The sequence below is a fragment of the Salmo salar genome, chromosome 02 (genome assembly GCF_965601325.2).
Source record: "Salmo salar chromosome 02, fSalSal1, whole genome shotgun sequence".
NCBI lineage: Eukaryota > Metazoa > Chordata > Actinopteri > Salmoniformes > Salmonidae > Salmo > Salmo salar.
The window spans coordinates 78974229-78985319 of NC_138292.1; the positions used below are offsets into that span (position 1 = coordinate 78974229).

An 11091-nucleotide genomic window follows, 5' to 3' on the forward strand; every position below is an offset into this window, starting at 1 on the left:
GTAAGTTTGTTGAGTCTTTGTTTGGCAACATTATGAAAGGTTCTCCATTTTTTTTAACTTGTAAAATAGGAACATAATTGGAAAATGCCATGAATACCCCCACTCTCAACTTAAACTGGTGACTGAACTAAGATTTGTTAAAGGCAATGGTATTGCTGTTGTGAATAGTTGTGTAGTTTTGGGTACCGGTAGTTAGGAGTACGGCAAACACCTTATTTCTTTGGTTCCTCAATATACATTTACCATATTACAATGTAGGCTATGTGTTACAGCACTACTTTTGGTGTCCCCCTCAGGAATTGCTCTTGAGAAAATGTCATGTAATTGTCCCCCCCAAAGTTGATATCAGATTTTCGCACCTGCCCTCAGTACACGTTATTCCACCAATTTGGCTTTCACTGACGTTTGATAATGGTAGCCAGGCTTTATTCACAATCATAAATAGTTCAACAGATCATAAACCCACCTTTTAAAATAGTCTTTGTCGTCAGTTGTTTAGCTGAGCGATTAATTGGCTGATGTGCTACAGAAACACTTATAATCAGACAATAGTGCTAGCTGCCTGCACACTTGAAATAATGGGTAACTACTCTCAAAAATCTAAATGTTAGATTATTCCCAGACCTCAAAAGTGGTCCGCTGATGTGGGTTAAGCATTGTTATGGATTTAGAAGCTACAACTATGTAATCTTTCTGAGAAAAAAAAATGTGACTTGGAGAACGAAAACCTGAAAAGAAATTGGGGGAAAATTTGAAACCTGTGAATTTCTAACTCAGTCTATCGGTTTCAATAGTAGGCCTACTGCACAGTACAGCTTGGTTGGCCTGACTGTGAAATACCAATATGGGATTTATCATTTTAGATCGGGCCGTTTGGAAAAATTTGGGCAAAATTAGAGTATACCCGCTACACCACTGACGGAAAGCAACTTTTTACTCAAGCTGTTTTTTATTAAGGGTCGATAGTTCCATCTTGTGGTTGAATGGAGCTACTACACCTATTGCAATCTCTTCAGTTGGGTTAGGTAGTGATAATACAATCAGGTATCCTGAACGATGCCCACATTTAGCACTAAGCAGCATGAAAACAGTACGGTAATATTCAGTTTTACATCATGGTAGTTTGTTGGTTGTCATCATGGTGTCTCAGAACGCTGACATTGAATCACAAATAAACACAAACATAATGACAGAGAAAAAGATTACACAAAGCTGCATGTGATATGTAAACCTATTTAAAGACAAACCTGACTCATTTGAAGGGTTTGGAAGTTTAGCTAAAATAATTAAAATGGGTTTGTTTTAATAAGAAAAATACAAGATGTTTATCAGTTTCTTCAGGTCTACAATGGGGTCTAGTTGAAGTTAGTTTCTGGACCAGACCAACACTAGAGAAATGACATACATTTTCACAAATCAAACATTCCCAATAGAGGAGTGGCTGTCAGTGTTGAAAATCAAACATTCCCAATAGAGGAGTGGCTGTCAGTGTTGTAATCAAACATTCCCAATAGAGGAGTGGCTGTCAGTGTTGTAATCAAACATTCCCAATAGAGGAGTGGGTGTCAGTGTTGTAATCAAACATTCCTAATAGAGGAGTGGCTGTCAGTGTTGTAGTACTTGAGTCCAGTACTCAGACTTGACTCGTTATCAATTCACAATTTTCATGACTTGTGACTCGACTCGGACTCGATCAGTGGTGTCTTAAGTTGTCAGAAATCTTGCTCTTTTGGATAATTCAACATATTACAATACAACAACAAATGTTACATCTATTTAGCCGTAACCAATGTGCAACACTAGCTAGGTTTCCATCCAATTGGCGACAGATTTTCATGCAAATATTCTAAAATCAGCATAAAGATAATATGCACATTTTCCCACCAGTTGTGTGTTTGCACCAAACTGACTTGTTGCAGATATAAATTCAGTGCATGATGACGTAGTGCACACAAAATGTCATTTTTTGCTTATGTTTTCATGTACCGAATAAAAACCTAAAGTTCAATGTGTTTCCATCATACTTTCAACTCAACTGATGGTTTTGTTATAAAAATTGTTGTGTTAAATAGCAAATGTGTCACTCTGATCTTGGCACGTGCGCTCTAACCAACAGCTCACAGATACAGTGTGGGTATAGCCTACATGATGACATTATTATGGACAAAAGAGACAGATTATTTTTAGTTGTCACATGTCAGCCAATCATCGATGTAGATGATCATGTCCCCAGAAAAATATATTTATTGGAAAAGAGCATCAAGCTCATCACCTTGCACTTTCTCCACCCTGTGAAGTTCCTCATCATTTATTTAATCTGTAGCCTAACAAACTGCATGCTTTCCCAACGAGTCGTAGTGGGAGGACCACACAACATGTCTTTGCGTGACTCCACGTTTACTTCAATATTTATTTATTTATTTAACCTTTATTTAACTAGGCAAGTCAGTTAAGAACAAATTCTTATTCACAATGACGGCTTAGGAACAGTGGGTTAACTGTCTTGTTCAGGGGCAGAACAACAGATTTTTACCTTGTCAGCTCGGGGATTCGATCTAGCAACCTTTCGGTTACTAGTCCAACGCTCTAACCACTAGGCTACCTGCCGCCCCATATGATGATTGCTGATAAGATGATATGATGATTACTGTGTCAATATTAGCACATAAAAGCATTTCCACCAACATTTCTCACATAATACATTTTACCGACACAAAAAGATCCCACCTTGTCAAGCATATTTTGTTTTGTCGACATTTGACAAGCTTACAGCCAAGTTTACTCGCATAAAATGTTAGATGGAAACCTGGTTAGTGTCAATATTAATTAGATGTAGATGCCCAGCTTGGCAACACAATTATAAGGCCATGGTCTGGCACTGCACTGTGCTTTGCCTTCTGATGTTCCTTCAGGCTTTGTTTCCATTTAAAACAATTCCCACACTGATCACAGCTGTACGGTTTCTCTCCAGAGTGTTTTCTCTGGTGTTGCTTTAGATTTCCTTTCTCATTGAAGCTCTTCCCACATTGGGAGCAGTGGAAAGACTTCTCCTCTTTGTGTACTCTCTGATGTTTCTTTAGGTCTATTACCCAACTGAAGCTTTTTCCACATTGGGAGCAGTGGAAAGGCTTCTCTCCTGAGTGTTTTCTCTGGTGTTGCTTTAGATTTCCTTTCTCATTAAAGCTCTTCCCACATTGGGAGCAGTGGAAAGGCTTCTCCCCTGTGTGTATTCTCTGATGTTTCTTTAGGTCAGCTTTCTTACTGAAGCTCTTCCCACAGTGGGAGCAGTGGTGTGACTTTATTCCTGTGTGGTGTGACTTTAATCCTGTGTGAGTTAGCTGATGTCTCTTCAGATATGATGACAAACTGAAACACTTCCCACACTCTGAGCAGTGGTAAGTCTTCTCTCCACTGTGTATTCTCTGATGACGCTTAAGGATTCCTTCCAATTTAAAACTCTTCCCACAATGATCACAGCTATATGGTTTCTCTTCTGTGTGCATTACCTGGTGCTTCTTCAGATATGATGACAGACTGAAACCCTTCCCACACTGAGAGCAGTTAAAAGGCTTCTCACTAGTGTGAGTTAGCTGGTGTGGTTTTAAATGTGATAACTGATTGAAACTTTTCCCGCACTCAGAGCAATGGTAAGTCTTCTCTCCTGTGTGTATTCTCTGGTGTTTATTTCGATTTCCTATATCACTGAAGCTCTTCCAACAGTGAGAACAGTGAAAAGGCTTCTCTCCTGTGTGTATTCTCTGGTGAGCCTTTAAGGCGTCTACACGACAGAACCTCTTCCCACACTGAAAGCAGTGGTACGACTTCTTTCCCGTGTGATTAAGCTGGTGTGTCTTCAAGCTGCTTGGCGTCTGAAAACTCTTCTCACAATGAGCACACGGGTAGGTTTTCTTTATTTTGAGAGTTTGTTGGTGTGATTTGATGTGAATTGGACAAATAAAACTGCCTCTGCAATCTGAACAGGGGTGGGGTCTACAAGTGTGTCTTCTCAACTCCTGTGGCTCATAGAAACTGGTCAAGCAGTCCATGCAGTGGTGATGTTTCTGTCTTGAGTTCCTCTGTCTGTGTTGTTTATGGTTTCCTGATGCTGTGGAACTGGGATCGCTGTCTGAGCCTGGATGGGAGGTCTCTCCTGTGAGAATATGTTAGAATCAGTAAGGGAACATTGAAAGGGGCTTTAAAATACTTTTGATACAAGCAGAAGCACTACAATAGTTTGGGAATCCCCTGTGGCCACCAAGGCACCAACCTCTCTCCGTACTCCACACCTGAACTTACCTGGGTCAGTGATACTATCTACTTCTTCCTCCTCTTCCTCTAGATCTGGAGCAGACACATTCCTGTTCTCATCTTCTTCTTTGACTTCGCTCTCCTCCTCCTCTTCTTTTTTAACTGCTCGCTCCGCCTGCTCTTCTTTGACTGTTCTCTCCTCCTGCTCTTCTTTGACTGCTCTCTCCCCCTGCTCTTCTTCTTTGACTGTTCGCTCCTCCTCCTCTTCAGTGACTGCTCGCTCTTCCTCCACTTCTTCTTTGACTGCTTGCTGCTCCTCCTCCTCCTCTTCTTCGACTGTTCTCTCATGCTCTTCTTTGACTGCCATCTCTACTTCCTCTTTGACTGTTCTCTCCTCCTGCTCTTCTTTGACTGCCATCTCTACTTCCTCTTTGACTGTTCTCTGATCCACCTCTTTTACTTGTATCTCCTCCTTGATTCCTCTTTCCTCCCATTCCTCTTTGACAATCACATTGAGTTCCAGTGTTTGACTGCAGTCTTCCAGCTTCACTGAGACCATCTCTGGACCCTGCTGTGCGCTGCTCTGGGCTGGAACACCACAGCCAGAACCTGGGGACTCTGTGGACTTGGGTACAGACATTGAAGGCTAGAGATGGATCCAAAAGAGGAAGCACATGTGAAAGGTGAGTTTCACAAAATACTGGAACAGCTTAGCTAATAAAGGGATAGACCATGCTAAATATTCCATGCACTAGGAATGCCTGCTAATAAAATGTAACTAGCTAGCTCACGTTGCTATGGCGATGGTAATGACAGCTAACGTCAGCAATGTGGAGCTACTATTGGTTTAGCTTTAGCTTACTGACCAGCCCTTTTGGTCATGATTCAGTTCCAGTACATTACACAGAAGAGTCAATGGACGAAGGTATCTTCTGTAAGAGAGAGATTAAGAGCTCCAATGCTCGGTCTGAACATTAACACACATCGCTTGTGGTATGGTTTTGGAGTATACAGACCTTATATTTCATATCGGGGAGAAATAATAATAATTACAATTTTGATTTGTATTTATTTCGATTTTTCAGGGAGTGATGCAACACTCTCAGCACCCCTACTTCCCATGGCTATGCCTGTATAAGGTCATTGGACTTTTGGCTAGGGGGCAGTATTTTCACGGCTGGATAAAAAACATCCCCGATTTAATCTGGTTACTAATCCTACCCAGTAACTAGAATATGCATATACTTATTATATATGGATAGAAAACACCCTAAAGTTTCTAAAACTGTTTGAATGGTGTCTGTGAGTATAACAGAACTCAAATGGCAGGTCAAAACCTGAGAGATTCCTTTACAGGAAGTGGCCTGTCTGACCATTTCTGGAACTTCTTTGCCATCTCTATCTTTTACTAAGGATCTCTGCTCTAACGTGACACTTCCTACGTCGTCCATAGGCGCTCAGAGCCCGGGAAAAACCTGAATGTCGTCATCCCAGCCCCAGGCTGAAACACATTATCGCCTTTCTCAAGTGGCCGATCAAGGGACTGTGGGCTTAGGCGCGTGACCTGGCCGCCCCCCGTCTTTGTGATTTTTTTTCCTCTGTTTGCCGAAAAGGAGATTCCCGGTTGGAATATTATCGCTTTTCTACAAGAAAAATGGCATAAAAATTGATTTTAAACAGCGGTTGACATGCTTCGAAGTACGGTAATGGAATATTAAAAAAAATTTGTCACGAATTGCGCCATGCGCGCGACCCTTCTTTACCATTTCGGATAGTGTCTGGAACGCACGAACAAAACGCCGCTATTCGGATATAACGATGGATTATTTTGGACCAAACCAACATTTGTTATTGAAGTAGCAGTCCTGGGAGTGCATTCTGACGAAGACAACAAAGGTAATGAAACTTTTGTAATAGTAAATCGGAGTTTGATCAGGGCTAAACTTGGTCGGTGTCTAAATGGCTAGCGGTGATGGCTGGGCTATCTACTGAGAATATTTCAAAATGTGCTTTCGCCGAAAAGCTATTTTAAAATCGGACATATCGAGTGCATAGAGGAGTTCTGTATCTATAATTCTTAAAATAATTGTTATGTTTTTTGTGAACGTTTATCATGAGTAATTTAGTAAATTCACCGGATGTTTGCGGGGGGTATGCTAGTTCTGAACGTCACATGCCAATGTAAAAAGCTGGTTTTTGATATAAATATGAACTTGATTGAACAAAACATGCATGCATTGTATAACATAATGTCCTAGGGTTGTCATCTGATGAAGATCATCAAAGGTTAGTGCTGCATTTAGCTGTGGTTTTGTTTTTTGTGACATTATATGCTAGCTTGAAAAATGGGTGTCTGATTATTTCTGGCTTGGTACTCTGCTGACATAATCTAATGTTTTGCTTTCGCTGTAAAGCCTTTTTGAAATCGGACAGTGTGGTTAGATAAAGGAGAGTCTTGTCTTTAAAATGCTGTGAAATAGTAATATGTTTGAAAAATTGAAGTTTTTGTATTTTTGAGGAATTTGTAATTCGCGCCACGCCTATCATTGGATATTGGAGCAGGTGTTCCGCTAGCGGAACGTCTAGATGTAAGAGGTTTTAAGGAGTACTGTGGTCAAGTGAGCTGACACTTGCAAAACACAGTAAAGCCATCGCACTTCAGTGTCCTCCTGATTTTTTTTGTGCGTCAATACTCTACACTTTACGGTATCGCGTGTTTTCTGGTAGGGAAAGAGGATACCTAGAGCAGCTGCACAACAAAGCATTCAACCGAAAGGTGTCTTCCGCATTTAACCCAACCCCTCTGAATCAGGGAAGTTTCAAATACATTGTCCTAGAGAGATTTACACGGTTATCAAAACGTCACGCCTGTGTAAGCCTACACGAATTAGCCCTTAGTTTCAAAAAAATCCCCTATGGGAAAAAAAAAAGTATGATGGACAAACGACAGGGACCATTTCCCCTCATACTGTGGTACTCTACAGGGGGAGAAGAAAGCATGAAAGAGGAGGATGGCAAAGCAAATCAGCACGAGGTATGCGTTGTTATGGTGATTTCAGTAAACAAACTGCAAATCAACATCCGGTTGAAGAAAACGCTACTGCAGAAGGCAAAAGTTTAAATATTTTAACTCTGGCGGTAAATTGCGTCTACGGTGCCGGCATTTACCATCGTGCTCTCATTGAAAACAATGGCATCCGGTGGCCGTGAGTTGTATAATTTGTATTGTGTAATATTGAATACGTGTGTTTCAAACTGTCTGCTTGGAATGATTTGTAGCTGTAGTCTCAGTGCATCCAATTCAGTTTCCCTACTAGAAAACATACCGTAAAGTGTTGTGTATTCACGCACCAAATTCAGGAGGCGAATGAAGCGCGGATGCTTTGACTGCGTTTTGCGAGTGTCGGCTCACTTGACTGCTAGATAAATTACGCGCAATATAGTTTAAAGTAAACGAGTTATAAAATAGACATTTGATTTGTAATCACTAAATGACAAATGATTATTGAAAACTACCCATCTATCGGCCTAGTTAGCCATGCTAACTTACTGGCCAGTGATCCGAGTAGCCAATGGATTTATGTCATCTTAAAAATGAACGATTCACACTTCATATTTTTTTTTACATTGTCTTAACAAATAATATGGTGATTCACAACACAGCGTAATGATGATAAGCAAACTTGCTTGATATGGCAGCTAGTTAGATATATAGCTCGTTAGCTAGCTAGCTAGCTAGCTAGATCATTGAATAGGCTAATTGTTGACACGTTGATCGGAGGCACGTGGACAAAAAATCCGACTGCTTTCTGTATTTGGAAACGTTCTAGAATATGTTAGAAAGCTTGATTTTTTACCTTGACACTTGGTTTTGAAAGTTAACAGGTATTGTTGTTGTAGCCCTCTTTTACCAGAACGAGATGTGCTCTACCGCGAGAATACAGATCTGCATTCTCAAGACAGTCATGGCTGCGCTAGATACTCACATTGCCAACGCCATTAAATATATACTGTTTGTCTATTGTTGTGACTTAGATGAAGATCAAATTTTATGACCAATTTATGCAGAAATCCAGGTTATTCCAAAGGGTTCACATACGCTATCATGTGTATAATGTATCTATACATTCATAGTCTAAGTTAGATATTAGAGAAGTTACATTTCAACTTCTGTAGGTCCTTCTACTACATAAACAAACCAAAGGAGGCTGATGGGAGGAGCTATAGGAGAACGGGCGTATTGTAATGTCTGGAATGGGATAAATAGAACGGTATCAAACATATGGAAGATACATGTTTGACTCAGTTCCATTTAATCCATTTTAGCCATTATAATTGGTCTAAAGGGGGAGGTGGCACCCATTTCTGGGCTGGGGGGGGGCACCCATTTCTGGTCTGGAGCGGGGTGCACCCATTTTAAGTTGTATGCTTTATTTCAGCAATAAGGCACGAGAGGGTGTGGTATATGGCCAATATACCACGGCTAAGGGCTGTTCTTAGATGCAATGCGGAGTGCCTGGACACAGCCTGTAGTGGTATATTGGCCATATACCACAAACCCCCAAGGTGCCTGCCTTATTGCTATTATAAACTGGTTACCAACGTAATTAGAGTAGTAAAAATAAATGTTTTGTCATACCCATGGTATATGGTCTGATATACCACGCTGTCAGCCAATCAGCATTCAGGGCTCGAACCACCCAGAGGGATGTGGTATATGGCCAATATACCATGGCTAAGGGCTGTTCTTAGACGCAATGCTGAGTGCCTGGACACAGCCCTTAGCTGTGGTATATTGGCCATATATCACAAACCCCAGAGGTGCTTTATTGCCATTTTAAACTGGTTACCAACATAATTAGAGCAGTAAAAATAAATGTTTTTTGTCATACCCGCAGTATACGGTCTGTCAGCCAATCCGCACTCAGGACTGGAACCACACAGTTCATAATTGAGTTTATACAATGGGTGGGTCTAATCCTGAGTTCTGATGTTAAAACCGTATTCCAGCCGGTGTCTATTCTACAAATTACTACTGGCTCAATCTATGACGCTAAAATGCCTCTTTACTCTTTTCCATCTGACTCCGCAATCCACTGTCTCATCAGCCCAGCCAGACACGTTATAAAATTAATCTCCACTATAAAAAGCATCTAGACATTATCTCACATGTCGTTCAGACTAACCTTTTTAGTTTTCAACAGCTGAGATTTGTATAAACGTAGCTGTCTGTCTCTCCGACATTTTGACGTGTCTAAATGTATTAACAACCGTGCCATTATATCCTCCAAACACTGGCTTCTCTGGCATTGTCACTTAATTAACCTGTAGTTGTCTCTTTTCAGAAGCAAAATATCGTATTCCTGCTTAAATTTAGAATCTTTACCTTGTAGAGATTTTGCATGGGCTTTTTCTAAGACAGTGATTTACTTTTGTTTAATATCTAAATCAGATGTAACTTTTTCCGAGGATGAGATTATCATTTGCCTAATGTACACTTAAAAGACAACACAAATGATATCGGGGCTCAGCTGTTCTCCGTCCTCTTGTCTACATTTGTAAAATTCGGGTCCAGAAGATGCGCTCTGTTCATTCTCCAAATTAATAAATGTATTTTCTATTGATGTAATTAAGCATGTTACCATAGAATGATCCGATATCACTATCAGATTCAGTGTTTAATTGTCACATGTACAGGGTTGCAAGTGTGATTGCAGGGTACAGTGAAAATCTTAGGCTTCGAGCTCCAACATACAGGACTAAGTAAAATAGAATAATGAAAATGACCATTAAAAAAACAACAATATAAATGGGGGGGGGGGGAGCAGGTAGTTGACTAGTGGTGGCTATTCAGCAGCTTGATGGTCTGAGGGTAGGAAACTATTGGCCCGTCTTTGATGCTCCTGTACTGCCCGCGTGATCTTCTTGACCTGGTGTTGTAGGTGCCCTGTAGGGCAGGCAGTGGGCACCCAATGGTGCGTTTGGCTCCATGTATCACCCTCTGAATAGCCTTGCGGTCCGCGGCAGTGGAGTGGCTTTACCAGGCCGTGATGCAACCTGACAGTAGGCTCCATATTTCTTCAGCATCCTGAGGTTGAAGAGTCCCTGTCGTGCCTTCTTCATCACGATGTATGTGTGGTTTCAGCTTATCTGAGATGTGTACGCCGAAGAATTTGAAGTTAATGACGTCTCCATGGCAGCCCCATTGATGAGGACGGGGGCGTGTCCAGCCTGGTTCCTCCCGAAGTCCACAATCAGCTCCTTTGTTTTGCTTACGTTGAGGGAGAGGTTATTTACCTGGCACCACGCTGTCAGAGTGCCTACCTCCTCTCTGTAGGCGGTATTGTCGTTGTTGGTGATCAGGCTTACTACTGTCATGTTGTCAGAACTTGATGATGGAGTTGGAACTGAGGCCACGCAGTCATAGGTATACATGGAATACAGGAGGGGAATGAGGATGCACCCTTGTGGGGCCCCTGTGTTGAGGATCAGTGTCGAGGAGATAATGTTGCCTACCTTCACCACCTGGGGGTGGACTGTCAGGAAGTCCAGGACCCAGTTGCATAGGGAGGAGTTCAGTCCCAGGGCAGTGAGAGTTTATAGGGCACTATGGTATTGAAGGCTGAGCTGTAGTCGAGATGAACAGCATCCTTACATATGCATTCCTTTTTGCCAGGTGGGTGAGGGCAGTGTACAGTGCAATGACGATTGCGTCGTCCGTGGATCTGTCAGGGCGGTAGGCAAATTGGAGAGGGTGGAGTGTGTCGGGGAGGGAGGAGGTGATGTGGTCTTTGACTAGGCCTCTCAAAGCACTTCATGATGACGGAAGGGAGTAGGTCGGTA

General features: G+C 41.7%; 1 protein-coding gene across 1 annotated transcript; it reads right to left on the reverse strand.

The window, feature by feature from the left end:
• Positions 1-930: 930 nt before the first annotated feature.
• LOC106564167 (uncharacterized) lies at positions 931-9271 on the reverse strand. Its single transcript, XM_014130196.3, has 3 exons — positions 8106-9271; positions 4297-4894; positions 931-4150 (listed from the first exon to the last, which is right to left on the reverse strand). The coding sequence occupies exons 2-3, from the start codon at positions 4886-4888 to the stop codon at positions 2823-2825; spliced, it is 1920 nt and encodes a 639-aa protein (XP_013985671.1). The 5' UTR covers positions 4889-4894; positions 8106-9271; the 3' UTR covers positions 931-2822.
• Positions 9272-11091: the final 1820 nt, after the last annotated feature.

Coding starts and splice junctions, on each gene's coding strand:
- LOC106564167 (XM_014130196.3), bottom strand. CDS start 4,888: ATGTCTGTACCCAAGTCCACAGAGTCCCCAGGTTCTGGCTGTGGTGTT. Junction 4,151..4,296: donor AGATAGTATCACTGACCCAG/GTAAGTTCAGGT, acceptor ATATTCTCACAG/GAGAGACCTCCCATCCAGGC.